At 41.1% G+C, this 27,173-nt stretch overlaps 1 protein-coding gene across 1 annotated transcript in view; it reads right to left on the reverse strand.

The window, feature by feature from the left end:
* MYRFL (myelin regulatory factor like) overlaps positions 1–27,173 on the reverse strand; it is a 113,345-nt gene that overhangs the window by 79,929 nt on the left and 6,243 nt on the right. Inside the window, exon 2 of the mRNA XM_032420429.1 lies at positions 7,721–7,811. Within this exon, the coding sequence (XP_032276320.1) occupies positions 7,721–7,811 (91 nt within the window). The remainder of the gene's footprint in view (positions 1–7,720; positions 7,812–27,173) is intronic.

Genomic DNA, 27,173 nt, shown 5'->3' on the forward strand with positions numbered 1-27,173 from the left:
TAACCTAGGGAAATCAGAGGATTTCAGCCTGCTTCTCCCGGGCAGACAGCTGCCCTGGACTCTGCCACACAAGGAAACAAAGGGTTAAGGGCAATATTCAGAAATTTTCACGTGCTGACACGACTGCCCTTAGCTCAACATACCAATTAGATTCACACAGAAAGATGAGAAAGTCCTGAGGGGCGTATCCAATGCTCATGCATGGGTACCTGCCTCCCAAAAGGGGTCAAAAGCCAAATAAATTTGAGAAACACTGTATACCATTTCTCTTCTCCAGTTGCATATTAGCATAACAAAGGCTCTGAAAAGTCCTGCAGTAAAGTTCATTTAGCTTTGTTGAAGCCAGTGACTCATAAGCTTATTTACTCATCATGGAACTTTTCTTTTTCCCCCATAGCATCTCATGGGACCAATTTTCCACTGAGCATCTAGGGGCATCTGTTTTACAGGGCCAATAATTCCATTTTTTAATATGTTTGAAAATCTCCCTATGAGATTCAAACTGGGTCTCATCATTTTTGCAGCCTCGTGGTCTCTTAGATCGTTTTGGCAAAGAGTTGTTACTGACATTTTTTAAAAGCATAATTCATAGGCAATACAGTAGATGGGAAGTGACTCAAGATTGGTCATAAACTTAGGTTTGAATCCTAGCTCTGCTACTTATTAGCTGTGAGCCCAGGCAAGAAAACCTACATCTCAGGGCTGTTAAGAGGAATGCAACTAACCTACAAAAAGAGCCAGGTGTTTAGAAATAGTCAACACTTGGAGTCTTTGAATAGGTTGTACAGATGTAATGATCACTGAGCCAGCTGAACAGCCTCATGGTCGGGGATGGACCGGAGCTCTTTCCACTTGTTCTTGCTCAGACTTTTATTTCAGCCTCACTTAACTGCACGCACCTGAGCGGTTTTTATCAAGCAATGACAGGTTATCTGATTACCGGACTGTTCTTCAATGGGCATGAATACTGACAATCTTTGCAAACTATGGCTCAGACCCATCCTGAGTCACATCTTTTGTCAGATAATTTTAGATGCGTTAAATGTATTTCCCTGAGGTTCACATTGCTCCCAAATATCACCTAATTAATCTAAAAGCTGCATAGAGAAGAAAGGTCATGTGTAGAGCCAGGCACATTTGGATCCCAGCTTTGCCACTTATTGACCTGTGGAGAGTTACTTACTCTCTTTGCACCTCCATATTTACAAAATATAGATAATATTGTGTCTGCTTGGCAAATTTGTTCAGAGAATGAAATGTGTAAAATCAAATATGTAATTAAATAAATGAACGTGTAAAAAATGCAAAGAACATTGCCCAACACTTGGTAAGTGCTCAACAATATTAACTCCCTCCTCTACCTCTCTTACACCCAACCACCCCTAAAGGTAGAGAATGAATCCAGTTGGGCAAACCAACAGTGATAGCCTATAAGGAGATAATTCTGGTCCTATAGGAAAGACCATTATTATCATGGAAACTACGATCATATGGCAGATTTCAGACTTCCCAGATAAGAAGACAAGTTCTTTGAATAAGGCTTTTGTTCACTTCTCCCCACCAAACAACTAAAGTTCTTTCTTCTACTTATAAAAGTGATCCATATGATTAAGCAGAACCCTGGTACAATCCGCTATACCTTCTCTTAAGGAGCAGTTACAAAGAAGAGAGACTAGACAATTTCTGGCAGATTGTTTTCAGGCCAGAGATGTAAGGATACATACCGCCCACTCTTTCCTCAGGAATTCACACCCATGGTTTGGATGGAGTGAAGGGGAATGTGAGGGAAGGCATGGGGCAATTAGTGTCTGAGTTCAGCCCACACAGCGCCTAGAGCAGAAGAGCCAGCTCAGAGTGTGGCCTCACACATTTGGCCACCCACTAGCTGTGTGTGTGTTTGTGTTTAACTAACTTTCAAAATGTTGAGCTTTCCTTCATCCTGTGGTCATTCAGCAAGGAGGTTCTTGTCAGCAAAGAGCAGCAAGGGCCAGGTACCAGAGATATCCACAGATAGGTTTCCTCATTACTGAGATTCAGGTCCAGTTTCACTCTTTCATGGGGGAGAGGGGGGAGGGCATTTACAGGTATACCAAAATAGGCTCAATAACAAAATGGAGATGACAGAGAAAGGTCAGTGAACTTGAAGACAGATCAATAGAAATTATCCAATGGGAACAACAGAGAGAAAGAAGATTGAAAAAAATCAGCTGAGACTCAGGAACCTATGTACAGTATCAAAGGTCTAGCATTTGTATCACTGGAGTCCTAAAAAGAGGTAAGAAAGACATTGGTACAGAAAAATAAATGTGAAGAAATAATAGCTGAAAACTTTCCAGATGTACTGAAAATTTTTAATTTACAAATTCAAAAACAATATAATCCCAAACAATATAATCTCAAAGAAAACTATGCTTAGCGGTGCCTGGGTGGCTCAGTTGGTTGGGTGTCTGACTCTTGATTTTGGCTCAGGTCATGATCTCGGGGTCATGGGGTCAAGCCCCAAGTTGGGTGCCATGCTCAGGGCAGAGTCCGCTTGTCCCTCTTCCACCCCCTCTGCCCCGCCCCCTGGCTCATGCATCTCTCTCTCTCAAATAAACATATAAAATCTTAAAAAAAAAAAAAGGCATAGAATTTGGGACATACAACAGTCTCAATTTGCAGATGACATCATTGTAAACATAGAAAATCCCCAAAAATCTATTTAAAAAGCTCTCAGAACTAATAAATGACTTCATTAAGATTGTAGGACCCAAGCTTAATTTATAAACATCATACTATTTTTATATGTTGGCAATGAATAATTGGAACCTAAAACTTTGGGGGGAAAATTATTATTTACAATAGCTCAAAGAGAAACATGAAATATTTAGATATAAGTCTAACAAAATTTGTGCAGCGTTTACATGCTGAAATCTATATAACACTGATGAAAGAAATCAAAGAAGGCCTACACAAATGGAGAGATATACCATGTTGATGGATTGGAAGATTCAATTTTGTTAAGATATCAGTTCTCCACATATAGATCTCTGGACTTAACACAATCCTAATCAAAATCCCAGCATGATTGTATAGATATCAACAAGCTAATTCTAATATTTATATGGGAAATCAAAGGAACTAGAATAGCCAAAACAGTTTTGAAAAAGACAAATTTGGAGCACTTACACTATATGATTTCAAGACTTATAATAAAAGCACAATAATCAAGATAGTGTAGTATTGGCAAAATGATAGGCACATAGATCAATGGAACAGTCTAGAGTCTAGATATAGATCTACACAAATACGGTCAACTGATTTTTTACTACAGTGTAAAAGTAATTTAATTTAATTTAATAATCTTTCTAGGCTATTCAACAAATAAATCCAGAATAATTGGACATCCATACACAAAGAAATTAATCTCAACCTATATCTCAAACTTTATAAAAAAATTAATTCAAAATGGATCATAGGCCTAAATGTAAAGTGCAAGACTCTAAAACTTTTAGAAGAAAACAGAAGAAAATTTTGGGAAGCTTAGATTGGGCAATATCTATATTTCTTAGATATAAAGCATAAACCATGTAGGAAAAAGATAAGTTGGACATCATCAAAATTTTAAACTTTTGTTCTGGGAAAGATACTGTTAAAAGAATGAAAACTTAAGTTACAGACTGGGAGAAAATATTCACAAATCACATATCTAACAAAGTTCTTATATCCAGAATATTAAACAATTCTCTAAACTCAAAGGTAAGAAAACTCCACAATGGGCAAAAAATTTGAACAGAACCTATACCAAAGAAAATGTATAAATAGCAAACAAGCACACAAAATGATACTCAACATCATTAGTCATTAGGAAAATGCAAGTTAAAACACAATGAGATACAATGGCTTTTTATTATAGAATGGCTATAATAAAAATTTTCTAAACTGATAATACCAAGAACTAGCAATGAAGAGAAGCAATTGGATGTCTTATACACTGCTAGTGGTAATGGAAAATGGTATGGCTGCTCTAGAAAATTTGGCAATTTCTATAAAGTTAAGCTTATACTCAAAATATCATCCAGCAGACTTCATTCTAAATATTACCCTCAGATCCTCATGGGGAAAAACAGAGCTTTTCCTCTATGGTCAGGAACAAGACAGGAAAGCCCACTCTCACCATTACTATTTAACATAGTATTAGAAGTCTTAGCCTCAGCAATCAGACAACAAAAAGAAATAAAAGGCATCCAAATCGGCAAGGAAGAAGCCAAACTGTCAATATTTGCAGATGATATGATACTCTATGCAGAAAACCTGAAAGACTCCAACAAAAAATTGCTAGGACTAATACATGAATTCAGCAAAGTTGTAGGATATAAAATCAACATAGAGAAATCTGTTGCATTTCTATATACAAATAATGAAGCAGCAAAAAAGAAATCAAGAAATCGATCCCATTTACAATCTCACCAGAAACAATAAGATACCTAGGAATAAACCTAACCAAAGAGGTAAAAGATCTGTACTCTGAAAACTATAGACCACTTATGAAAGAAATTGAAGAGGACACAAAGAAATGGAAAAACATTCCATGCTCATGGATTAGAAAAACAAACGTTGTTAAAATGTCTACACTACCCAAAACAATCTACACATTTAATGCAAACCCTATCAAAATAACACCAGCATTTTTCACAGAGCTAGAACAAACAATACTAAAATTTGTATGGAACCACAAAAGACCCTGAATAGCCAAAGCAATCCTGAAAAAGAAAAGCAAAGCTGGAGACATCATGATTCCGGACTTCAAGCTCTATTACAAAGCTGTAGTCATCAAGACAGTATGGCACTGGCACAAAAACAGACACATAGATTAATGAAACAGAATAGAAAATCCCAGAAATTGACCCATAACTATATGATTAACTAATCTTCAACAAAGCAGGAAAGAATACCCAGTGGAAAAAAGACAGTCTCTTCAACAAATGGTGTTGGGAAAATGGGACAGCAACATGCAGAAGAATGAAACTGGATCACTTTCTTACACCATACACAAAAATAAATTCAAAATGGATGAAAGACCTAAATGTGAGACAGGAAACCACCAACTCCTAGAAGAGAACACAGGCAGCAACCTCTTTGACCTCGGCCGTAGCAACTTCTTACTAGACGTGTCTCAGGAGACAAGGGAAACAAAAGCAAAAATGAACCATTGGGACTTCATCAAGATAAAAAACTTCTGCACAGTGAAGGAAACAATCAACAAAACTAAAGGCAGCCTATGAAATAGGAGAAGATATTTACAAATGACATTATTTGATAAAGGGTGGGTATCCAAAATCTATAAAGAACTTATCAAACTTAGCACCCCCAAAATAAATAATACAGTTAAAAAATAGGCAGAAGAGGAGTGTCTGGGTGGTTCAGTCAGTTGAGCTTCTGGCTGTTGGTTTCAGCTCAGGTCATGATCTCATGGGTCATGGAATTGAGCCCTGCATGGGGCTCTGCACTTACCAGGAAGTCTACTTGAAGATTCTGTCCCTCTGCCCCTCCCCCAACTCATGCATGTGCTCTCTCTCTCAAATAAATAAGTCTTTAAAAAAGAATGAAAGAAAAGGAAAGAAGGAAGGAAAGAAGGAAGGAAGGAAGGAAGGAAGAAATGGGCAAAAGACATGAATAGACATTTTTCCAAAGAAGACATCCAGATGGCTAACAGACACATGAAAAGATGCTCAACATCACTCACCATCGGGGAAATGCAAATCAAAACCACAATGAGTTACCATCTCACACCTGTCAGAATGGCTAAAATTAACAGCACAGGAAACAACAGATGTTGGCGAGGATGCAGAGAAAGGGGAACCCTCTTACACTGTTGGTGGGAATGCAAACTGGTGCAGCCACTCTGGAAAACAGTATGGAGGTTCCTCAAAAAGTTAAAAATAGAACTACCCTATGACCCAACAATTGCACTACAAGGTATTTACCCAAAGGATACAAAAATACACATTTGAAGGGGCACATGCGCCCCAATGTTTATAGCAGCATTATCAACAATAGCCAAACTATGGAAAGAGCCCAAATGTCCATCAACTGATGAATGGATAAAGAATATATATATATATATATATATATATATATATATATATATATACATATAATCCCGAAAAAGAAAAGCAAAGCTGGAGACATCATGATTCTAGACTTCAAGCTATATGATAAAGCTGTAGTCATCAAGAGAGTATGGTACTGGCACAAAAACAGACACATATAATGGAATATTACTCAGCCATCAAAAAGAACAAAATCTTGCCATTTGCAATGATGTGGATGAAGCTAGAGTATATTATGCTAAGTGAAATAAGTCAGTCAGAGAAAGACAAATACCATATGATTTCACTCATATATGGAATTTAGGAAACAAAACAGATGAACATATGGGAAGGGGAAAAAAAGAGCGAGGGAAGCAAACCATAAGAGACTCTAAAAGATAGAAAAAAAGCTGAAGGTTGATGGAGGGAGGTGGGTGGAGGATGAGCTAAATGGGTAATAAGTATTAAGGAGGGGACTTCCTATGATGAACACTTTTTATGATGTAAGTGATGAATCACTAAATTCTACTCCTGAAACCAATATTACACTATATGTTAAGCAACTAGAATTTAAATAAAAATTTGAATAAATAAATAAATATTACCCTCGGAAATTAAAACTCTTGATCACATAAAAACCTGGGCATTAATATTTATAGAAACTATTCATAATGGCCAAAAACTGGAAATAATCCAAATGTCCTTGAATGGGTAACTAGATAAACAAACTGAATTATAAACATTCAACAGAGTCTTTCTCAGCAATAAAAAGGAATGAACTATTGATCAAAGACTTTATGCTTAGTAAAAGAAGCCATACTAAAAATGTTTTATCCCATAGATTTCATTTATGTGACATTCAAGAAAAGCAAAACTATAGGGACAGAGAACAGACCAGTGGTCACTAGGGGCTGGGGTGGGTGTTTGACCACAAAGGGGAAGCATAAAGGAAGTGTTTCAGGTGAGGGAACTATTGTTTGTGCTGATCATGATAGTAGTTCTACAAGTCTATGAACTTGTCAAAACTCACAAAACTATATACAGGATAAAAATTGAATGTTACTGTATGTAAATTAAAAATAAAAGAAAGCTGGAGTGGCTATGTTAATATCAGAATACGAGAGCAGAAATCAATGAAATACAAAACAGAAAAACAATTAGGAATATACATTTAACCAAAAGCTGGATTTCCAAAGGGTTGAGAAAACTGATAAACCTCTTGCCAGATGGATCAAGAATAAAAAGACACAAATTACTGATATCAAGAACAACAAAAGGATTATCACTATAGATTCTACAGACATTAAAAATAAAATAAGGGAATATGATGAGCAACTTCATGCCAGTGAATTTGACAACTTAGATGAATAAATTCACCGGAAGACATTAACTGCCTAAGCTGATAACTACCAACAGATAACCTCAATAGCCCGATATCTATTAAAGATATTGAATTGGAAGGGGAGGACCTTCCTATAAAGAAAATTCCAGGCCCAGCAGACTTCACTCAGGAAAACTGCCAGAAGAAACAATACCAACTCCATCCATGCCCTTTTGGAAAACAGAAGAGGAGGGAACACTTTCCAGCTCATTTAATTATTTCATAACTTTTAAAACATCAAATGGAGAGCAGTGCTTTCATTACTTACAAGGCCCCCAGATCGAAATCATTGCCCAAGAATTCCTCCAGCAGACTTGTATCCAGCACCGGGTTCTCCAGAGTGTCACTGGGCCCCTGAGCTGCAAAGGCAAATTAAAAGTCTTGAGATTCATGAAGATTTCAGAATGGCTAGCATCTAAAAACATTGACAGGCCTGCACCCAAGAATTTTAAAGCAACTAAATAGTATACATTTATTGAGAGTGTGATCTTTCTTCCATTCAAATATTCCTTTAGAAATCTCTTTAGATCATGATGTAATGAGCACTGGGTATTATATAACACTGATGAATCACTGACCTCTACCTCTGAAACTAATAATACATTATATGTTAATTAATTGAATTTAAATTTTAAAAAAAAGAACTCTCCTTAGAGGTTACTCTCCTCCAGCAACCTTCCCTGACTGTCTAAGGCTGATTTAGGTGCACTTTTTTATGTGCTTCCATTAACACCCTGTGCTTTACTTTATGCACTATTATAATTGCTTTCCCTTGTGTTTGTTTCTCCATCTAAAGTCTTTAAAGAGCAGGGACCATGTACTTCTTATAGTAGCCACAAGAATCTATGGTATAAAAAAGGCGGCAATAAACATTTGTGGATGGATGCATGGATGCATGGATGCATGGACGGTTGGCTGGATGGTTGGTTGGTTGGTTTGTTGGTTGGACAGATTATTTCCAGTTAAGTTCATCAAGAAGTATCTTGCTTCACATTTTTGTTGGACTTCCCAAAATGTAACACAATATTTTTGTCCTTTTTATTGGTTTAAAAAAATGAAAATACACTTACTGGTTTCTTTCTAATCATAATAAAAATGTTAAAATTTAAAAAGAATAAAAAAGAATATAAAACATAGGAATATATAATAAAGAGGACAAAACAATATTTGTTTGTAGATAACATGATTCTATACCAGCAAACTCAGGAGAAACATTTACAATATCCAAGATATGGAAGCCACTAAGTGTCCATCAGTAGATGAATGGATAAAGAAGATGTGGTGTATACATCTACAAGGGAATATTACTCAGCCATCAGAAAGGATGCGGTCGGGCCACTGGTGACAACATGGATGGACCTAGAGGGTATTATGCTAAGTGAAATAAGTCACACTGAGAAAGACAAATACCATATGGTTTCACCACGTGTGGAACCTAAAATAACCCAAAGGAATAAACAAACAAAAAGAAAAAAATGAAGAAGTTTGTTCTGGTTGCTTGGTGGGATAAGAACAGAAGGGAGATGACTTTGAACGCCACCACAATTGTTCAGGGACATTCGAGGTGGTTTGGATTTCTTACTCTGAGCTAAGCCAAAGGAGAGGCACTTTACCTGACTCATTAATCCTCATAACAGCCCTAGGAAGTAGACACTAATATCCCCAGCTTACAGAGAAGGCAAAGTGATTACACAGGTTAACTAGCTTGCCCAGGGTCTCACAGCTAGTAAGTGATATGCAGGAAAACCAAGCAGGCTGCCCTGATTCTTGAGCATGTGTTCACTCCCCTCCCCACCATCACCGCCCCATTTCATGCTCCAACAACAGGCAAGACTGACTTGTTTCTACTGCTTCTTTGGGCTTTGGTCAAGCTGACTGCTAAGAGAAGCAGGTGGAGGGAAGAATCTGTTTAATTTCCCACTGAAGCCCCTGCTGGTGTCCCATCTGCTTTATACAGCACGTGTGTGTGCGCATACACACACACACACACACACACACACACACACACTGCTCCAGGCAAAAACTGGAGGTGGCCCACAGATGCTAAGACCTGATCAATGTATCACTTGCTTTACATCACCCACCCTCCCCCACCACCATCCCCAGGAAGAAATAGGAGATGGTCTACAGCTCCCAGGACCTGCCCCATGTGGCATGTCCAAACACCTTAATGAACAAGGAGAGATGATCCCCGCAGTAGCCAGCTTTCTCAGGGACTCCAAAATCACATCTGTGCCTTCCAGACTCAAAGGAAATTACTCAACAAGATAAATCCGTAGTGTCAGATAAAATTGTTTTCAGGAGGCTTTGCACACACAGGGAAACTCTTAAATGACTGTTAAAATAAATCTCATGCTTTTAAAAATAATCACTTTGCTATAAATGTCTTAAACACTTATTTATTACACAGAAACCTGCAGAGATGGCATTGTTGAGCATCCCACCCCCTGTCAGTGAGGCTTGGTTTCAAGCTTTGATCCTACCCTGTTCTACATTTGGCTTTTGTGGGTGTCAGAGTCCTGCTCAGAACAGGAGAACAGGCAATCCTGGGAGTGCCAGAGAACTACCCCTTTAAATCACTCTCAGAGAGAAAGCCCTTCTTCACCCTAGTTCTCTGCCTCCCCTTCTAAGCTCAGGGATAGCTGCCACATGGTAACCTGTCCTGCTGCCCTTGGCCAGACAAGAAAAAAGCACATAGTTAGAGGATCAATCCACCAGGAAGGACCAAAGACAAGTCCAAGTTGAATCCACAAGACCTACTAATAGACATACACAGACCTTTGGGGAAAAAGTGCTCCCCAAAGGTGTGAGTAGGGTACATACCACGAGGACCTTCCTTTCATTGCTCTTGCTTCCTCCACCCACCTGCCCATCCACCACCCACCAGTCCTTTTTTGTTACCATCTGATATGCTCTGTTCCCATATCACTTTCCCCAACCCAGATGCCCCCTGTTCCTTCCTTTATCAACTCTCACCTTTTGTCACATAGCATCACTGCCCAGAGTATTCAGACAACAACCAAGATGACAAAATTTGTCTGTTTCAATAACTGTAGGTTTTTAAAAGATTCTAAAAAGCAGCAGTGAGGATCCCCAATGGTTGCCCTTTGGATTTAAACATTAAAATACTTTCCCTCTGAAACACCAGTGTTCATGAGAAATTCGAGCAGAAATGTTCATAAATATCCCAAAGAAGGAGACGGAGGGGTAGAAGAAGAGAAGGCAGAGGAGAGGAGGAGAAGCCAAACGCTCTCCTTTTCTCATTTGCTAAGGATATTCTGTCCAACTTCTATAAAGTTGGATTTTAAATCTAAAGGTGGTGTTTAGAGCCACTACCAAGTCAGAGTTAGATGAGTAAAGACAACATTTCCAATCATTACTTCACTGACTGTTTCATTCATTCATTCAACATGCACTTAGTATCCACTATGTGTTCAGGAATAAAATCAGAGATGAGTTCACAACCCAGTGAGAGGGACAAGAAAATCAGCTAGAGCAGTATATGGTGTTAAGCATTAGGATGGTTGTAGATAGGAATACTGTGGGACCTTTCAGTTAGGCTGCCCGGGGTGAGGTGGTGGTGGCAAGGACTCCTTGCAGGGGACACTTGAGAAGGAATTTTCAAGGATAAGTAGATGGTTATTAAGAAAAAAAATCTTTTTTTAAGATTTTATTTATTTAACAGAGAGAGACACAGCGAGAGAGGGAACACAAGCCGGGGGGAGTAGCAGAGAGAGAAGCACGCTGCCCGTGGAGCAGGAAGCCCAATGCGGGGCTTGATCCCAGGACCCTGGGATCATGACCTGAGCCAAAGGCAGACGCTCAACCACTGAACCATCCAGGCACCCAAGAAAAATTTCTAAGAACAGAAAAGAGCATGTGCAAATGAATTTAAAAACTCAGCCGCAGGACTCCTTTGGAAATGTGCCAATAGCGTGGCAAGAGCCACGTGAAGAACACATATGAAACTGAGAGCAAGACCTGTTGTGGCCCCCAGTGAGAGCTGGATGCAATTCTGTTTCAACCTACTGAGCAGCTATGTGAAGTGTGTCTGTCTCTCTCCACTGAACTCTAAGCTTCTCTAGGGAAGAGATTGCTTCTTTTTGTACACATCCTAGAACAAGGCCTGGAACCTTGTTAGGCCTAATTATTTAATAAATATTGCATCTGTTGGATAAGTAATAAAATTTGAATGAAAAAATGTGATTATGAATAGTGGAAGGTGTATCTAAAGAAACAAGCAGACATCAGATCATGAAGGTTCATAGGTATCAGGGTAAGGAATTCATCTTGAAAGTTATGGAGACATTGAAACATTTTCATCAGATGGATTACATGATCAGGTTTATAGTTTTGAAAGGTCAAACTGCCTGCTGTTAAGAGATTAGACTGAAGCTAAGCAAGAGCAAAGAAACTAGTCAAGGATACTGCCAACATTAGCCTTCCCTTATTACTCAACACACAATCAAAAGGCACCTGCTATGGACCAGGCAGAGTGCCAAGTGCTAGACACACAAAGACAAAGAAGCTTTAGTAGTCAAGGGTCTTGGTTCTACAATCAGGCCTGGGATCAAATCTGGCTCTAGATTTGTGCCACCAGCTGTGCAACCTTGGGCGAATTATCTAGCCTCTCCGTGCCTCAATTTCCTTATCTGTAAAATGAGTATAATAAGAGCATCAACCTTATAGAGTTAGAGTGAAGACGAAATGAGATAATGCATTTAAGATACTTAGCATAGTTCCCAGCTCAGTAACTACTACCCTTCACCATTACTGCCAGTTTCTGTGCTCAATGAGTTCATAGATCAGTGAGAAAGACTGACATAAACACATACCATTGCATTATGATATGACGACGAAGATGTACACAGGGCATTATGGGTCACTTAAATGACCCAACAGGAGCAAAAGGATACCAGGAAAGCTTCCAGGAACAGGGGTCCATGAGGTTAGAATAGTCAGCAGGGACAGATCCTTGGGTCGTGAAGGGCCATGAAACTCTGATCTAGGGCAGGAAGGTGGAAGAAAGCACAGTGCCCTGGAGCCAGCTCGTACGAGCTTGTGCACATCTCTTCCCAACTCCGTATTTAGTGTCTTCATGTTACAGCTTGAAATTGGCCATAGAGGGAGGATATACACCATGGAAATTGGCAAACACTACACATTGGGAATTTTTTTCCCCAAAGAGTTGGTTGTTGAACATTCACCAGCACACCACTGGATGTGAGTGGTATTTGAGAGGAGAAGCCTACTAGACTCTGTGACTGAATGGAAGGAATCTAGGCAATTCACTAGTCCCTGTTTTGGCGTGGTGATTGGGTGGGAGGTTGTGCTGGTGCCTTGAGAAAAATGAGACAGTCGGGTGAGGAGCCAGAGAAGGAGCTTGGGGATTTCATCTGCTCCGGCCGGTATCATGTCATCCTGTTTTTGCACTGAGACAAAAGGGAGCAGCAGGGCAATGCTCCCAAGAGGAACTCCACCTAATGACCTGGAAGCCTGGGAGTCTCCCCAGTTCTCCCTGTACAGGTAGTCCTACGTTGGTCCAGGAAGAATCTAATCAGTTCTTTAAACCACAGTGAACATGATCCATTGTTGGAAATCGTGACCAAATTAAAAGACTGTCTCTGGACTTTAACATGATATGAATCACCTGAAATTTATGTGCCTGATAATCAAAAGATAAAATGAAAATTAACCTTTATTCAACTTGAGTAAAGAAACAGTTCAAGCACATTGTGTAACAGGATGACAACGCCCACGTATGTTTTCCAGAACTGTCACAGGTGCAAAATTCTAGAAAGGATCACTAAAAACTTGGCTGTTGGACTCTTAAGAACAGCAGAAGACATCTAAGAGCCTGCCTGGGCCCACCAGGCCAGGAACTAGCCGTGTGGATGAACTTCATTTCCTTGCCTGTTCTGGTTCCCAGCTAGCAGATTAGGAGGCTCTGCATGGAAATGTGTCTCTTGACTTCAACTAGACACTTAACAAAATTGCTAATTAATTCATTCAACATTTAATAAATATTTGATGAAGTGCATATGTGCTAGCCACTGGGGATACAATAGTGAGCAACACTCGATCTTACCCTCAAGGGAGGGGAGGGGCACAGAAAAAGAACAGGCAGCCCCAACATAGTGTGGGAAGTTAGGCCCAAGGAGACACCTGGGGGTCTTCCATCTGATTTGAGGGAGGCAGTCAAGGATGGTTATATTTGTCACTGAGCTGGAGGAAGGCAGAGGAAATTATATTAGGATTAGGAGAACTTATACCTGGGAGAACAACTACTCCCCAAAATGCTAACCTGGAGAAAATTCTAAAATTCAGTATAAAATGACTCTGCTCTCCTCCTTGTCAATAATGTTATTTGTGATTTTCGGAAGTATAAAGAAGGCACACTGGCCAAGTATGCAGATGGCCCGAATGATGGAGGCAGGGAGCAATATGTTTTGAAAGAGTCAGGTCTAATCTCAGGCTGACTGGCTTGATGGCTAACTCTGACAAGTTGACAGCAGGTTAAGCGTTCAGCTCTACATTGACTTTTTAAATCATATAAAAAGGAGATGGGGAAACTTGGCTTATGAGTGAATAGGTGATACAGACAAAGGTCTTTTAGTTGGGCCATCATGAGGAAGTATCAGGAAGACAAAGAACTAATGTAGAATTATACTAATCATTGAGTACAGAACTAGGGTGGTGAGGTCCCTGTTCCTCTATGCACAGATGCAACCTTGATGACCTGGGCCCCACACCTTCAGAGGAATGTTGACAAATATGGTGTCCAGGGGAGATCCAACAGAGTGGGAAAGAATCACTGGTCAAGCCACATGAGAGATGGTTAATGGATAATAATAATAATAATAATAATAATAATAATAATACTTGGTAAATCTGTTGAGCACTTTTTATGTACTCTTTTTATTGTGCTAAGGATTTTACATTTCATTCTCATTTGATCCTCACAATAATTTTATTCTATCAGATGGGTGCTATTATTATCCCCATTTTTCAGAAGAGCAAATATCCTTAGCCTGCTTAAATAACTTATTCAAGTTGTAATAACACAATTGATCTTGCAGGGGCTCAGGTGTTTTCTACTATACCATAATGTATGTGTTCTTGAACAACCTTGCTTTCTGCAAAATCATGCAAAAGAATGAAGGAGAGTAGGGTTGGGGCAAAACACTCAAAAACTAATAAAAACAATAACATTCTTGGTAAAAATGTAAAGGACATATTAAATTATTATTAATATTGTTAGGTGTTTTGGTAAATAGAGGAATTTACCCTTTATAAAAAGGATCATGGAAGGGGTTGCAAAAGAAGAGTTACAGCTGCTGAATTATGAGGACAAGGGGAGAGAGAGGAGAAACTTGATACTTGATTGTGATACCTGATTTAAGTCAATTACATTAGGGCCTACCCTTCCTGAGCTCAAGGACTCTCCTCTTCTCTCTGAATAGATAAAGCTTCCGCCAGCAGAAAAGAAAGTGGTTGGACCACTACTGGGAAGGCAGCTGATGGTGTCTGCCGTAAACAACTTAAAAATGTAGTAGATCTATGATCATTCAACATTAACGTTATGACAGTTCCAAATGAATGTGTCCAATTTGCTTTTTCACAGACTCAGGAGCCACTCAATGTGGCTGATTGGCTCAACACCTTTGGAGAGCTGCCCTTGTGGCAATTTGCATGGCTTCTCAGTGAATAATCTAAACATTTGCACAGGATTTAAAGTAGGAGGGGAAAATGGTCAGTCTATTGCACCATTTAACCTCGATTTTCATGGAAATAGTTCAATGTCTCATTAGTTGGTTATCAGATTCACACTTCTTTTCCTGACTTGAAATATAAGTTAAGCAAGATCCTCTGGCCTTTCTGGGAGTCTGGGAATCCAGTTTTCCAGGAGTTCTGGAGCCTTACAGCCAAGCTTCCTCCCAACCCTTCAACATGAGCATTAAACTCTCATGCCTTGTGCCCTTTCTCTTCAATAACATATACTAAAGTTAATATATACGGGAATGAACAAAACACAATCAACTGCATGTTAACCAATATTAATTTTTAACTGTGGAAGAGAAATGTGGAAAACAGAAGCTGACAACCTTTCTTTTCAGTGGTATAGGAACACCTCAAGGAATCTCATTTCTTTTATGTTCAAGATGTTGAAGAATTATTGTTCTGCTTTGGTCTATTAGAAACTCTAATTTTGCCAAGGGCCAAAAAAGAGGAAGAGGAAGAAGGAAGAAGGGAAAGGATGAAGAGGAAGGTGTCCCAGGGGAAGGACAGCTAAAGCGGGGCTAGCCACCCCCAGGCTTTATAGGTGGCTTGGATACTCTGGAATGTACAGTGTTGAATAATAAATCAATGTCCCCCAGTGGGTGGGTGGACCCCGCATGGCACAAATTCAGCAAAATGTGACATGGAAGCTGCCCCATGCTATGGCTTTCAGGAGAGCCTGTCCTGCCTCAGCAATGCCTTCCTATCCCGCCAAGCCAGGCAGATGGGGAGGGGGCAGCCCAGCAGGGCACTGACTGAGGCCTGAGTCATCAGCCAAGTGTGGGACAAAGACTCATGTCTTCTCGGATGTGAGAAATAAAGGAGGGAAATCCAGCAGACTTGGAGGGAGACTGGGCTTGGGGTTTTTATTGATTGATTGGATAAATATGTTGGAGTGATACCTATGCGCCGGTCCCTGGCTGCTGAGGCTAAAGGAATGAATGAGATATAGTCCCTTCCTTCCAGTTGTCGGTAGGAGGCTGACACAGAAAAAGGCAATACATGCTTTTCGAGGTGAAGTGCAAAGTACTGTGGAAGACACAGAAGCCCTGAGGGAATGATGCCAAAGTGGAGACCTCAAGAGTGAACAGCAATTAGCCAGGTGAACAGGGCAGAGAAGGGTGTTCCAGAAGCAGGGAGCCTCATGTATTGTGAAGGGAAGGAAAAGCATGAGATCTGGAGAACTGCCATCAGGCCAACTTGAGATAAGTCTAGTTCTACTGAACTTCTCTGGGCCTGTTTCCTTATCTGGGGGGAGGGGGGTTTTACCACCTTAGAGCATTGCTCACAGACTAAATGTGATGTGTAATCCTTCCGCTGACAGATTCACTCCTAGATCAAACTCTACTCAGGCCCCTCTGAACTTTTCAACAAGGCCTACTTTCATGTTTCTGTCTGCATTGTCCAATTTTAGCAAGAATCCTGACAAGTCAGTTTAACCAGAATCCCCCATCCTCCATATCTGATCACCCTTGATATCTAGTCAGGTTCCTCATCCCCCCACCTTGCCCCAGGTGATGTCTGGTCACACTAGCCCTCTCTCAGCAAGAATCCTGTTAGGCTGGTCTAGCCAGAATCCCCCCCCTCAGCCTGCTCCTGGGCTATACATTCCCACTTGCCCATGCATATTCCAGAGTTGAGCCCAGTCTCTCTCCCCCATTGCAAAATTCCATCACAGTGGTCACTATACCTGTTTGCTAGCCTCTCCCTTGAATAAAGTCATCCTTACTAGGCTTTAACAAATATCACGGGTTTTATTTCTTCTTCAATACTACTAGTGCTCAGCACATAATGCATTTTCTTTCCCTTTTTATTCCTTCTCTGCTCCTCGTCCCCACCCCCAAACACAGGACTCAGAACAATAAACCAATCGCTGAAGTCAGGGCAGATCAGCTTTATCAAAGCAGGGGGTTAAATGAAGGCCCAAATGATAGGAACTTGCCATCCCTGTTCTAGAAAGTGGTTGCAGTGAGGTAGCAAGTGGCCAGTTTGTGGGAGATTAACATAGTGACTGGGGATAGGTAAGGGAGAGGAGGATAAAAGGGAGGAGATTTTTCCAAAGGCCAGCTATGTTTACTGAAGTATTAGTCTGACATCTACCCTAGAATAGGGAAGCCAAGGAGCCAAGGCAAGTACTATCTCTTTTTCTTTTAGGAAACCAAAGTGGTATTCAGATGGAAAGAGCATTGGTCTTGGAACGAGAAGACTAAGATTTTGCCACCACCGCTGGCATTCACCAGGGTGGTTTTAGACATGTCTTTCAGCTTCTTTAAGCCTCCATTTCTTTCATCTGTAAAACACCTTCCTCTCAGGATTGCAAGAGGGACCAATGAGGGACAGAAATGAAAGAGTTTGTAAAATGTCAAATTCCCATCAATAAGCATAACACAACTGGAAGAGTGAGAAGAAAACTTTGAAGATGGGTAAGGAATGAACTGGCAAAATAAGACAATGTCAGAATTGGTGGCTGGATATGGATTTTCATTTTTTCCAACATTTCCATAAACAGCCAGCAAAGGGAGGACCAGTCCTGAGCATGGTTTCCAGCTCTGGATAATATGAAAGGTCAATTCAGATTTTCACACAGGAGCCTGCTTCTCCCAGGAGCAGACTATTGTCTTTGTGTTATCCCCATGCAGATAAAAAGAAGAAATAAAATTTCTCCAAATACTTCTTAAGGCACAACACTTCTTGAGTTGCATGGATAATAGATTTTAAAGCGCCCTTCTACCGATCAATCGGAATTAGCCTAGTCATGTTAATAGCTAGATCTTACTCTTTTATATTCACACACAGAAGTCATCCCAAAGTACATTTACTCTTAGCAGAAGTCTTGACCAGCTCCTACCTTGGAAAATTTATAAGAAATAGTTTGTAGATGTCCTTTCTGCCTCTTCCTGCATATAAAACATCTTGTGTGACTTAACAGATTTGTTTCAAAGCAACGAGCTTGCATAACCCAACAAGGGAAGGAAGAAAAGAGGATCATTGCTTCCATCCTTTGCATCTATAGAATCTCACTGCATGTGTAGAATGCATATGGGACAAGGAGAGTAGAATTCCAGTTGAGATACTCTAATCTGCTTTTGTACTGTTTTAATACACATACATAGAGAAATAGCTGTGCAAATTTTAAAAACTGTTTCTATACATGCTTTTATGAGCTGTTAAAAATATAAGTTGTACCGGGGTACTTTATAGGATATTATACAGTAATATATTTATTCAGTTCTTTTTGGATTTCCAACGTTTACATCCTGATTATCCACAGGCAAAAACAACAAAAATAATTAAAAGCAGTAATACCTTTCAAGAAGAAGAGAATTAATTCAGTTATGTGCCTCAAAGCCAGCTTCCCCAAACCCTGTCAATGCCTTGTTGAATGACGTGTTTGAGGTCAGCAGTTACCAAGGTCAGCAGATAACATTCTTCATATGAATTTTATATCACCCCAGCCTTTCCAGAAAGACACTGACAGATCAAAGAACTAGTTCTCCTACAGCAAGAGCATCCTCAGAATGTAGATTATGTGAAGCAAGTTCTCTCCTTAAACTAAATTTGCAGTGTCCCATCTTTGGACCTTCTTACAGATTTACCATAAAATTAGCACAAAATGCTTGAGACTATTCACGGACAGGACAATAATAACAATATATTCCTTTCAGCTTTGATCTTATCCCCAAACAAGGAATGCTTACAAAACCTTGGAAATATAGTACTGTCATGGTTCCATCTTTTCTGAAAAATGTTGATTTCAAGACCAATATGGAAAAGCTGAACCTTTTGCAATAAAAGGAAATACTCGGTACTTTGTCCTATGTTGCTTGGCAACTACAGGCTATAAATGGATTTTATGATTATAAAGGCTCTGGAATTAATGTGAACATGTAAAAGTTGTAATAACTCCCTGGAGACAGGAGTGTTTCTTCGAAAAAGAAATATGTGTGTGTGTGTGTGTGTGTGTGTGTGTGTGTGTGTGTGTGTGGCTTGTGCTCATTCTTGTTTCGAAAGCAAGCAAGCAAGTAACTTGGTTCCTTCACACTTGCAAATGTTATCATAAAATCAATAACTATTATTTATTTCATCATTAATCTCCATAACCCTAAGAAGTAGATGTTATTATCCCCATTTTACAGATGGAGAAAACTGAAATTTTAAAATGTTAAGTAATTGGCCCAGGGTCACACAACTAAGAAGCAGAGGAACCAGGATTCAAACCCAGGTCTGCCTTGGTTCACCAAGCCCTAGGCCACCACCCACAGCCATAAATTCACGGGAAGCATATTTCTCGGCTCCTAATCTTTGAGGCTATTGATCACTTTCACCCTAGGGGAGGGACACTCTTTTCTGCTAGCAAGTCATCTCACGTTCTCCTTAGAACACATGACCTCACATTGCTATACATGACAATTGTTTCTTACGTTGCTACCATCAGGATATCAGATATCAGAGTATCGTCTCACTGGACCTTTTGTCCTGACTCTGGTTACCAAAAAAGCCACGTTGGAGAGTTAGCATTTTCTACTACACTTCTGAGCAACCCCGCTACCTAAATCCCCTCTATAGATGTTTGGCTTGCACCGAGCAGTACCTCAGGCCAGGGTTGCTGTTCTTCTATCTTTGCATTCTTATTGGTAGCCTTATCTTTGGAGTATCTGTAGCTGCCTGCTCTACAAACATAAACTATTATCTTTCTACCACATCTGATGACACAGGAGCTGGGCTTCGCAAAAAAAAAAAAAAAAAAAAGCCAGATGGCACTAATGTACCAACCACTCAGGCTCCAGAATAATTTCATCTATGGAATGGAATTACATGCAAATTGGCAAACTGTCACACAACACACACACACACACACACACACACACACACACACACACACACGTCCTGGTCATCTGAACAGGAGCCGTGAGTTCCACAGCTCAAGTCTATAGATGTTCCTCCGCAACCCACTTAGAAAACACTGGGCAGAGTGACTAGGGCACAAGCCTCCAGGGAAAGACAGGCTTCTGTCTAGCTCCAAGCTCTCAGACGTAACAGCTGTGCGAATGTGCGCAAGATGCAAACCTCTGAATCTCTTTCCTCATCTATAAAGTGGTGATGACATTACCTTCTTGTCCATTTTGTTGTGCAAATTAAGAATTAATACAGCTAAGGGTTTAGTACAGTGTCTCCCATAAAGTCAAGGGCTCATTACAGGGTAGTGGTTTTCTGACTGATCACAGGCTGTTTCAGGGAGCTCCTTTAAAAGAATAAACATTTTCTTAATTATAGGTTACTGATCATACTACTTCACTGGGCAGTAACTGTGCATCAGGCACCATGCAAAGCCCTTTGCCTCTATCATCTTACTCAATTCTCACTCCTCCCCTGTGAAATATCTACTTCGCTTGATAGCTGAGGACACAGTCTCAGAGAGATCCAGTCATTTGCCAAGGCTGCATCATAAGTCCATGGTAGAGGTGGGATTTGCACCCAGGGCAATCTGGATGCAAAGCCTGTGCTCTAACCACTATGTCACTCATCACCACACATGCAGATTGGAGAAAGGAGCTCAAGGTCAATGTGTGTGATTTGTAATGGTGCCTGATTTCCAGAGGTGATACAGGTGGCCTGTAAAATGTGGGAAAGACGTGTAATCAGACAATCCCCCAAGATCATTCCTGCAAACTCCCAGGGCCATTACCTTGACTGTGTTTCCTGGTGCCTGGACCTTTTTTTTTTTAAAGTGGGCTCCACACCAAGAATGGACCCCAACATGGGACTTGAACTCATGACCCTGAGATCAAGACCTGAGCTGAGATCAAGAGTCAGACACAAAACTGACTGAGCCACGCAGGCGCCCCTGGGCCTTTATTTTTGCTCAGGACTGCAGCGTCCACTCCTCTGTTAGACTCCAAAAGTCTCCTGATGACTTCTAAGTATTGATTCTGATTCACAGTTCATGGCCCAGTTTGAGTTAAAGGCTGAACCTGTCATAAAGAGACTTGGATTTTGAATCTCTCCATCCCCAGTTAGCATCTCTGCCATGTTTTCTACTGAGCACCACACCACCTTCATTCCCTTCCCACTAATAGTTCCTTTTAAGGAGAACAGAGTTACCACACTAGAGGAAGATCCCAACTATAGATCACAGATCCAAGAGTAATCCACATAACAAACTTCGATGAGGAGCTGTGATTTCCTCTCCAGAGTTGGTCTGGATATTAAAATATCTGTGAGAAAATGAGCACAAACTGAACAACCATGTATAATGCAAAAAAAGGCCCCTGTTTCCCCACCAGAAATTCTGGTCAAGAATCTCACTCACTTAACACACATTCAACAAACATCTACGTAACTGCAACATGCAAGACAGTGAGCCTGCAGAGATGAACTAGACAAAGGCAAATCCTCACACGGAGATGCTTACAGTATCCTCTGTGGGAGAAAGACATGCAAAACACAGAAATTGAACTTTAATGTAAAGGATGCGCATCCAAAGATGTGCACAAAGTGCTGGAGAAGGATGGAGAATTTCGCTTCCAACTTAGCCCAGGGAAGTTTGCTGGAGAAAGAAGTAGGAAAGTGCATTGTGGGTCGAGGGCACAGTCAAAGATCCGGTGTTATGAAAGGGCAGGATGCATTCAAGAAACCATGAAAAGCTGTGAGGCTGGGGTATAGATAATAGTAAGAACAACACTGAAGATAATAATAGTAATAGCAAACATAATAGTAATCCAGGGACTGTTCTGAGCCTCATGTATACCGCATCATGTAACCTGCCCAAAGCCTATTAGACAGGTGCTAGTAGTGTTCCAGTTTGATAGATACATAACTGAGACACTGAGAGATGAAGTAACTTGACGAAGATCACACAGCTAGCAAGGGGCAGAGTCAGGATTAGAACTCGGGCCCTGGAGTATGCCCTTAACCACTTGTATCAAACCATCTGTAATAGATATGAGTATGGAGGAGTCCCCTGCGATAAGGACACCTGGAATGTTATCTTGGGACAATTATGCTAAGCTCAGGCAAAGGAGATCCAACAGAAAATGTTTAAGCAATGGCATCCACATGAGTCAACAGCAAAGTGGAAGGTGGTCAGCACAAGGACAGAAGTTAGGAGACTCTTGTAAGAGATGAAATGTTTGAACAGAGGGGAGGTTGCAGCTGAAAGACATTTCTAAGGTGGAAGCAACAATTTGATAAATGATTAGCTATAGAGTATAGAAGGAGTCTTCAAGAGTGGCACCCCAGTTTCTAGTTTGGGGGGTTTGTTGGAGAGTGAAGGGAACCCAGGAGGCAGTGAAGATTGAAATCAGAGAGGAGAAGGTTAATGTGTTCCACTCTGAATGGGTGGATTTGGGAAAACTGAGGGACACTTGGGCACATACATATGTACTTTAAACAGCTATAAATCTAGGTCTGGAACTTGGCAATAGAGTTTGGGATATGCTGATCCATGGGAATGCCCACTCAGGGTAAGCTTTGGTGTTCAAATAAGAGAGTTTCTGAAACGGGACTTGTGGGCAGACAAGGAGGGGGGGGCGAACTACTGAAAGCACCCAAGAGGACACAGAGGCTGAAGGAGAACCAGGAAAGAAGATGCCAGTGGATCAAACAGGATAAAGCTTCCACGAGTGAACAATGGGCGATGGTGACAAATCCCAGAGACACCGCCAGGAGGATGAGGGCCGAAGGTTTTTTAATGCAATCTAGCCATTAGGAGAAATTTCAGAAGAGCAAGTCAGAGCAGAAGCCAGATTAAATTGGGTTGAAAAGCAAATAGGACGTGAAGAATAGAGTGGGTATTTTTCAGAGTTTGGTGATGAAAGAGAAGTGAATGTCTGGAAGGAGGGTTAGAGTTGAGAAAAGAGAATTAAATCTCCTCGCTGACCCACTGATACCTGAATTTTGCTATTATTCACACCTCCCCAGGATGTTTTATTACCCTCTCCACTCCCTTGTATTGACTTTATTACATCAATTTTTAAGGTATTATGTAATATAAAGTATTCCCTGAATCTTTTTAGAAGTAGGCTAGGCACAAATAATCAACAAACGTTGATCCACTGCCAAGAGCTTCCTCCTAGCAGACTGGGCCCCTGGAAGCCTCTCTTCAAGTACTTCTGGCACAGCCCCTGGGGACAGAAGGAAGCCCAGGGCAAAGGAAATAATCACCTTTTTCTGGTGATTTTCCTATACTCAACAATAAAACTGAGTGCAGACTTTTAAGAATTCCCTCCCTTTTTGGTTACAGTATCACTTTGGTATAAGTGTTTTCTGATACGGTGACAACTCAGAGTATAGAGGTGAAACCATTAACTATTTTCATTACTGCTCTTAATTGTGTCATCATATCTCCCTATCCCATCTCTTCACAACGTTTTAAGTAGAATCTCTAAGTTTCTAGACTCTAATTGTTGAAACATGCCGCAGTCTACGATCTTCTCCCTAGTTCCAAGGGCATCCTCTCCATCATGGGAGGCTCCAGGCTCGGGCTCCCTCAGGAGGGGCAGGTGAGAGAAGCCGCCAACAGCCTGAGACCAGAGCAGGGGTCCCTCAGCTCTTCCGAGTCACAGACCTCACGAGGCATCTGATGAAAAGTAAGGAGGCTTCCGCTGACGTATTAGCCTACACAAACACCTATTTCCACTCAGTGTCAGAGGCTTCGAGTCCCCCTGAATCTTATCCCAGGTTAAGGACTCTGGGCATAGAGTATCTTTTTTAGTAAAAAAATGAAAATGAATATCAGACAGCAGTGATAGGGACAGTCTACAGATTGATTTTTAAAAAAACTTCCTAGCAGATAATTCGGCAATACTTACCAAAGAGCTAATTAAAAAAAAAAAATTCTATATGCCAGTAACTCTATTTTGAGGAGATTCATACAAAGTAAATAACTAAGGGTTTGGGGGGAAATTTGATCACAGTATATGTAGAACAGGTTAAAAAAAAAAAAAAACTAGAACAAGCCCAAATGTCCAGCAGTAAGAACTGATTAAATTACAGAACATCTCAAATAAAGGTTCTCCCATATGTTCCTGGGGGCTGAGAAGGGGAGGTGTCCTCCTTGCTCTTCTGCTACTTTCAGACTAGCTTTCCTCCTCCCTTCTTCAAATGAAGCACATGCCAGATGACTAGGCCCCCTCCTGGTAGTCCCGTCTAGCAAACTCTCACTCACTCACTATTCCTGTCTCACTGGACATTGGGCATGGGCTTCCCTCTCTTCCTCTCTGCAACACCACTCTCGCCATCACTGCTGGGGGCCTCCACATCCCCCCGACGCTCTCCCAGCCTCTCGGGTTCTTAGACTCCTTACCTCCTACTACCTTTCCTCCACCTCCCCTCAGACAGCTCCTGTCATGGTGCGCTGCGAAAACCTGGCTCCAGCCAGTAACTGCACCATCCTCTGAAGTCTCAGTCCCAAGGGCTGTGTTCTCTGACCAGCTTATCACTCAGTGACACTTATGTCTCTACTCTAATCATTTCACCCACTGGGATCCCCCCTTCATGAACCCTCCTGCCACTTTTCCACACCTCCTCACCTCCTCACCTCCTGCGACTCCCCCTTCCCTTCTTAGCCAGCTTAGATGTCAGGGCCTGTCACTCCAATTACTCCCTTGCAAAGACTAGTCACTCTCTTCCCTTCTCTCCGTCTGTGGGACTCACCTGGGAAAACCTCAACTTTGTAAAAATCCAATTCTTCTCCTGCCCCAAGCCTGCACTTAAGTGGCTGAATACTGCTGAGAAAATCATACAAACGTAGTGACTGACCTCACTTAAAGTAATTGAACACAAGTCTCACACGGACACAGCACTGACCAGCAATCCTACCCCTGGTGGACAACTTGCTGGAATGCCACCTCCTCAGAAGATTTCCTGATTACCCGAGCTTATGTAACCCACTCTCCCTTCAGTCTCTTTCCACACAACTATCTGGTTTTATTTTCTTCATAATTAATGACTCTCTGAAGTCATTTTATTTACTTGCTTATCTCTTCATTGTCTTCTTTCTTCAGCCAGAAGAGGAGCTGCTTCAGGACTAGGACTCTGCTTGTTCACCACTGAATCCCTAGCCAGGAACGCAGCACCTGGCTCACTTTGAGTGGCTGATTAAATAAAGGAAAGGGACACATGAGGAACTCGCATCCACATACTACCTACCTGGATGACCCTCAAGCAAGTTAACATCCACCAGCCTTCTGATTCTCCTGGGAGGATAAAAGTCCCTCACAGGGCTGCTCTGACCTCACACAGAGAAAACAATAACAAGGTAACAACAAGAATAATAATAGCTAACATTAATTGAGCTCTCTGTGCCAGGCATAGCCCCTTACAACCATATTTTGGGATAATACAGTTATCCACATTTTATAAATAAGGAAACTAAGACCTGAAGAGGTTTACTTCTCCATCAACTGAGAGGCAATAAATGGCAGAGCCAGGATTCACATCGAAGATGACTGACTCAGAATCCATGTTCCTAACTAAAATTCTATACCCAGCACATAGTAAATGCTCAATAAAAAACAGTCCTACAGTAATAACCACAGGATGTTGCCAGGACACAACGTCTAAAATTCCACCATTAGAGAGCAACCAATCCTACGTTTAGATATGTAACTTTTTTTGACTCATTTGATCAAAACATCTTCGTGTCCTATGAAAGCACATGGTGCGCAAGACTCTATAGAGATGTGTGATGACATCAGATCATTTGCTGTTTGTACCTTCCGTGCAAGCCCAGGTTTTATTGGCACAGAAAGAAGAGGGCATAGGGTGCTGGGAGGGTGAGAAAGTGGTGGTCCCAAAGTGAAAGAAAAACAAAGAATTGAGAGACTGGCCTGAGGCCAAAGATACCCTTTCTGCACAAGACAGCCTTGTCCCGGGTCAGCCCTGACACTACAGCTTCAGTCTTCTCCACTGCTGGGAGCTGTTCGGAGCTTCTGATGCCTCTCAGGAAGTCAGAGTCATCCACCAGTTAGAGTTGGTTTCACTTTTGGAGAAATAATATGCCAGGACCACCGAATACATTTACCATTCATCTGAGGCTTTCCATCAACTGGCAACACTTTGCTCTGCTTCTGTTTATTCTATTCACTGGACCTTTCCACTTACTGGGCAAGTTTTCCTTCTTCCTATATTTGAACTTGCTGGGTTCTCCAAACCTAGAGTTCAGTCACTCTTTGTGGACTAGAATAGTCTTTTGCACTGTTCTTTCATTCATTTATTCTATTAATATTACTGAGTGTCTACTATATGCATATAGGTACTTTTCTGAGCGACATCGCTCTTCTCAACAATTCTGCTTACCTTCCTTGGAAGCTTTTCTAGATCAGTCCCATGGGGGCTGGGCACTTGAGTCACTGTTCCAGAGTTCAGCATTTTCCCCATTTTCCTGAACATTTGGCCCCTCCATGGTATCCCTGTACAATTCATGGGCAGCAGATGTTTTTGCCTACCCTGCATCCCTACAACTCTCATTTAATAACAGCTACCTAGCAATTTAAATCTTAAGCAGAGAGATGGGGCAGAAACTATGTGGAAGTTTGTTGACAGCTGCTTCCTGAATGGACCATTCTTCCTCTTAGATCTCAGGAGCCATTGGGTGGTTCCTGCCTGTCCACCGCTTCGGGTTCTAGAAGCCACCTGCTCCCCAAACTTCAATGAGTGTGCTGGAGTTTCAGTGGCCCAGTGCCTTTCTTGTGCTTCTCATTGTTATCTGCTCTTACTATGTGGTTTTTCCCACTCCACTCAGTCAGGGCAAGAATCTCCTCTTTTGCTTTTGTGATAAGCCAACAGGTGTTTGAGAACCTACTTCAGGACATGACCAAGAGGAAGAGCTAAATAGGTTCTCAATTCAGGAGACTTCCTTCTTAAAGATTAAATACAATGAACAATTAAATATTCTTCTCAAATCAGTTTTTATAAAGTGTTCTAAAAGCCTGGAAATAAAA

The sequence above is a fragment of the Phoca vitulina genome, unplaced genomic scaffold (assembly GCF_004348235.1).
Source record: "Phoca vitulina isolate PV1807 unplaced genomic scaffold, GSC_HSeal_1.0 scaffold23, whole genome shotgun sequence".
Classification (NCBI taxonomy): domain Eukaryota; kingdom Metazoa; phylum Chordata; class Mammalia; order Carnivora; family Phocidae; genus Phoca; species Phoca vitulina.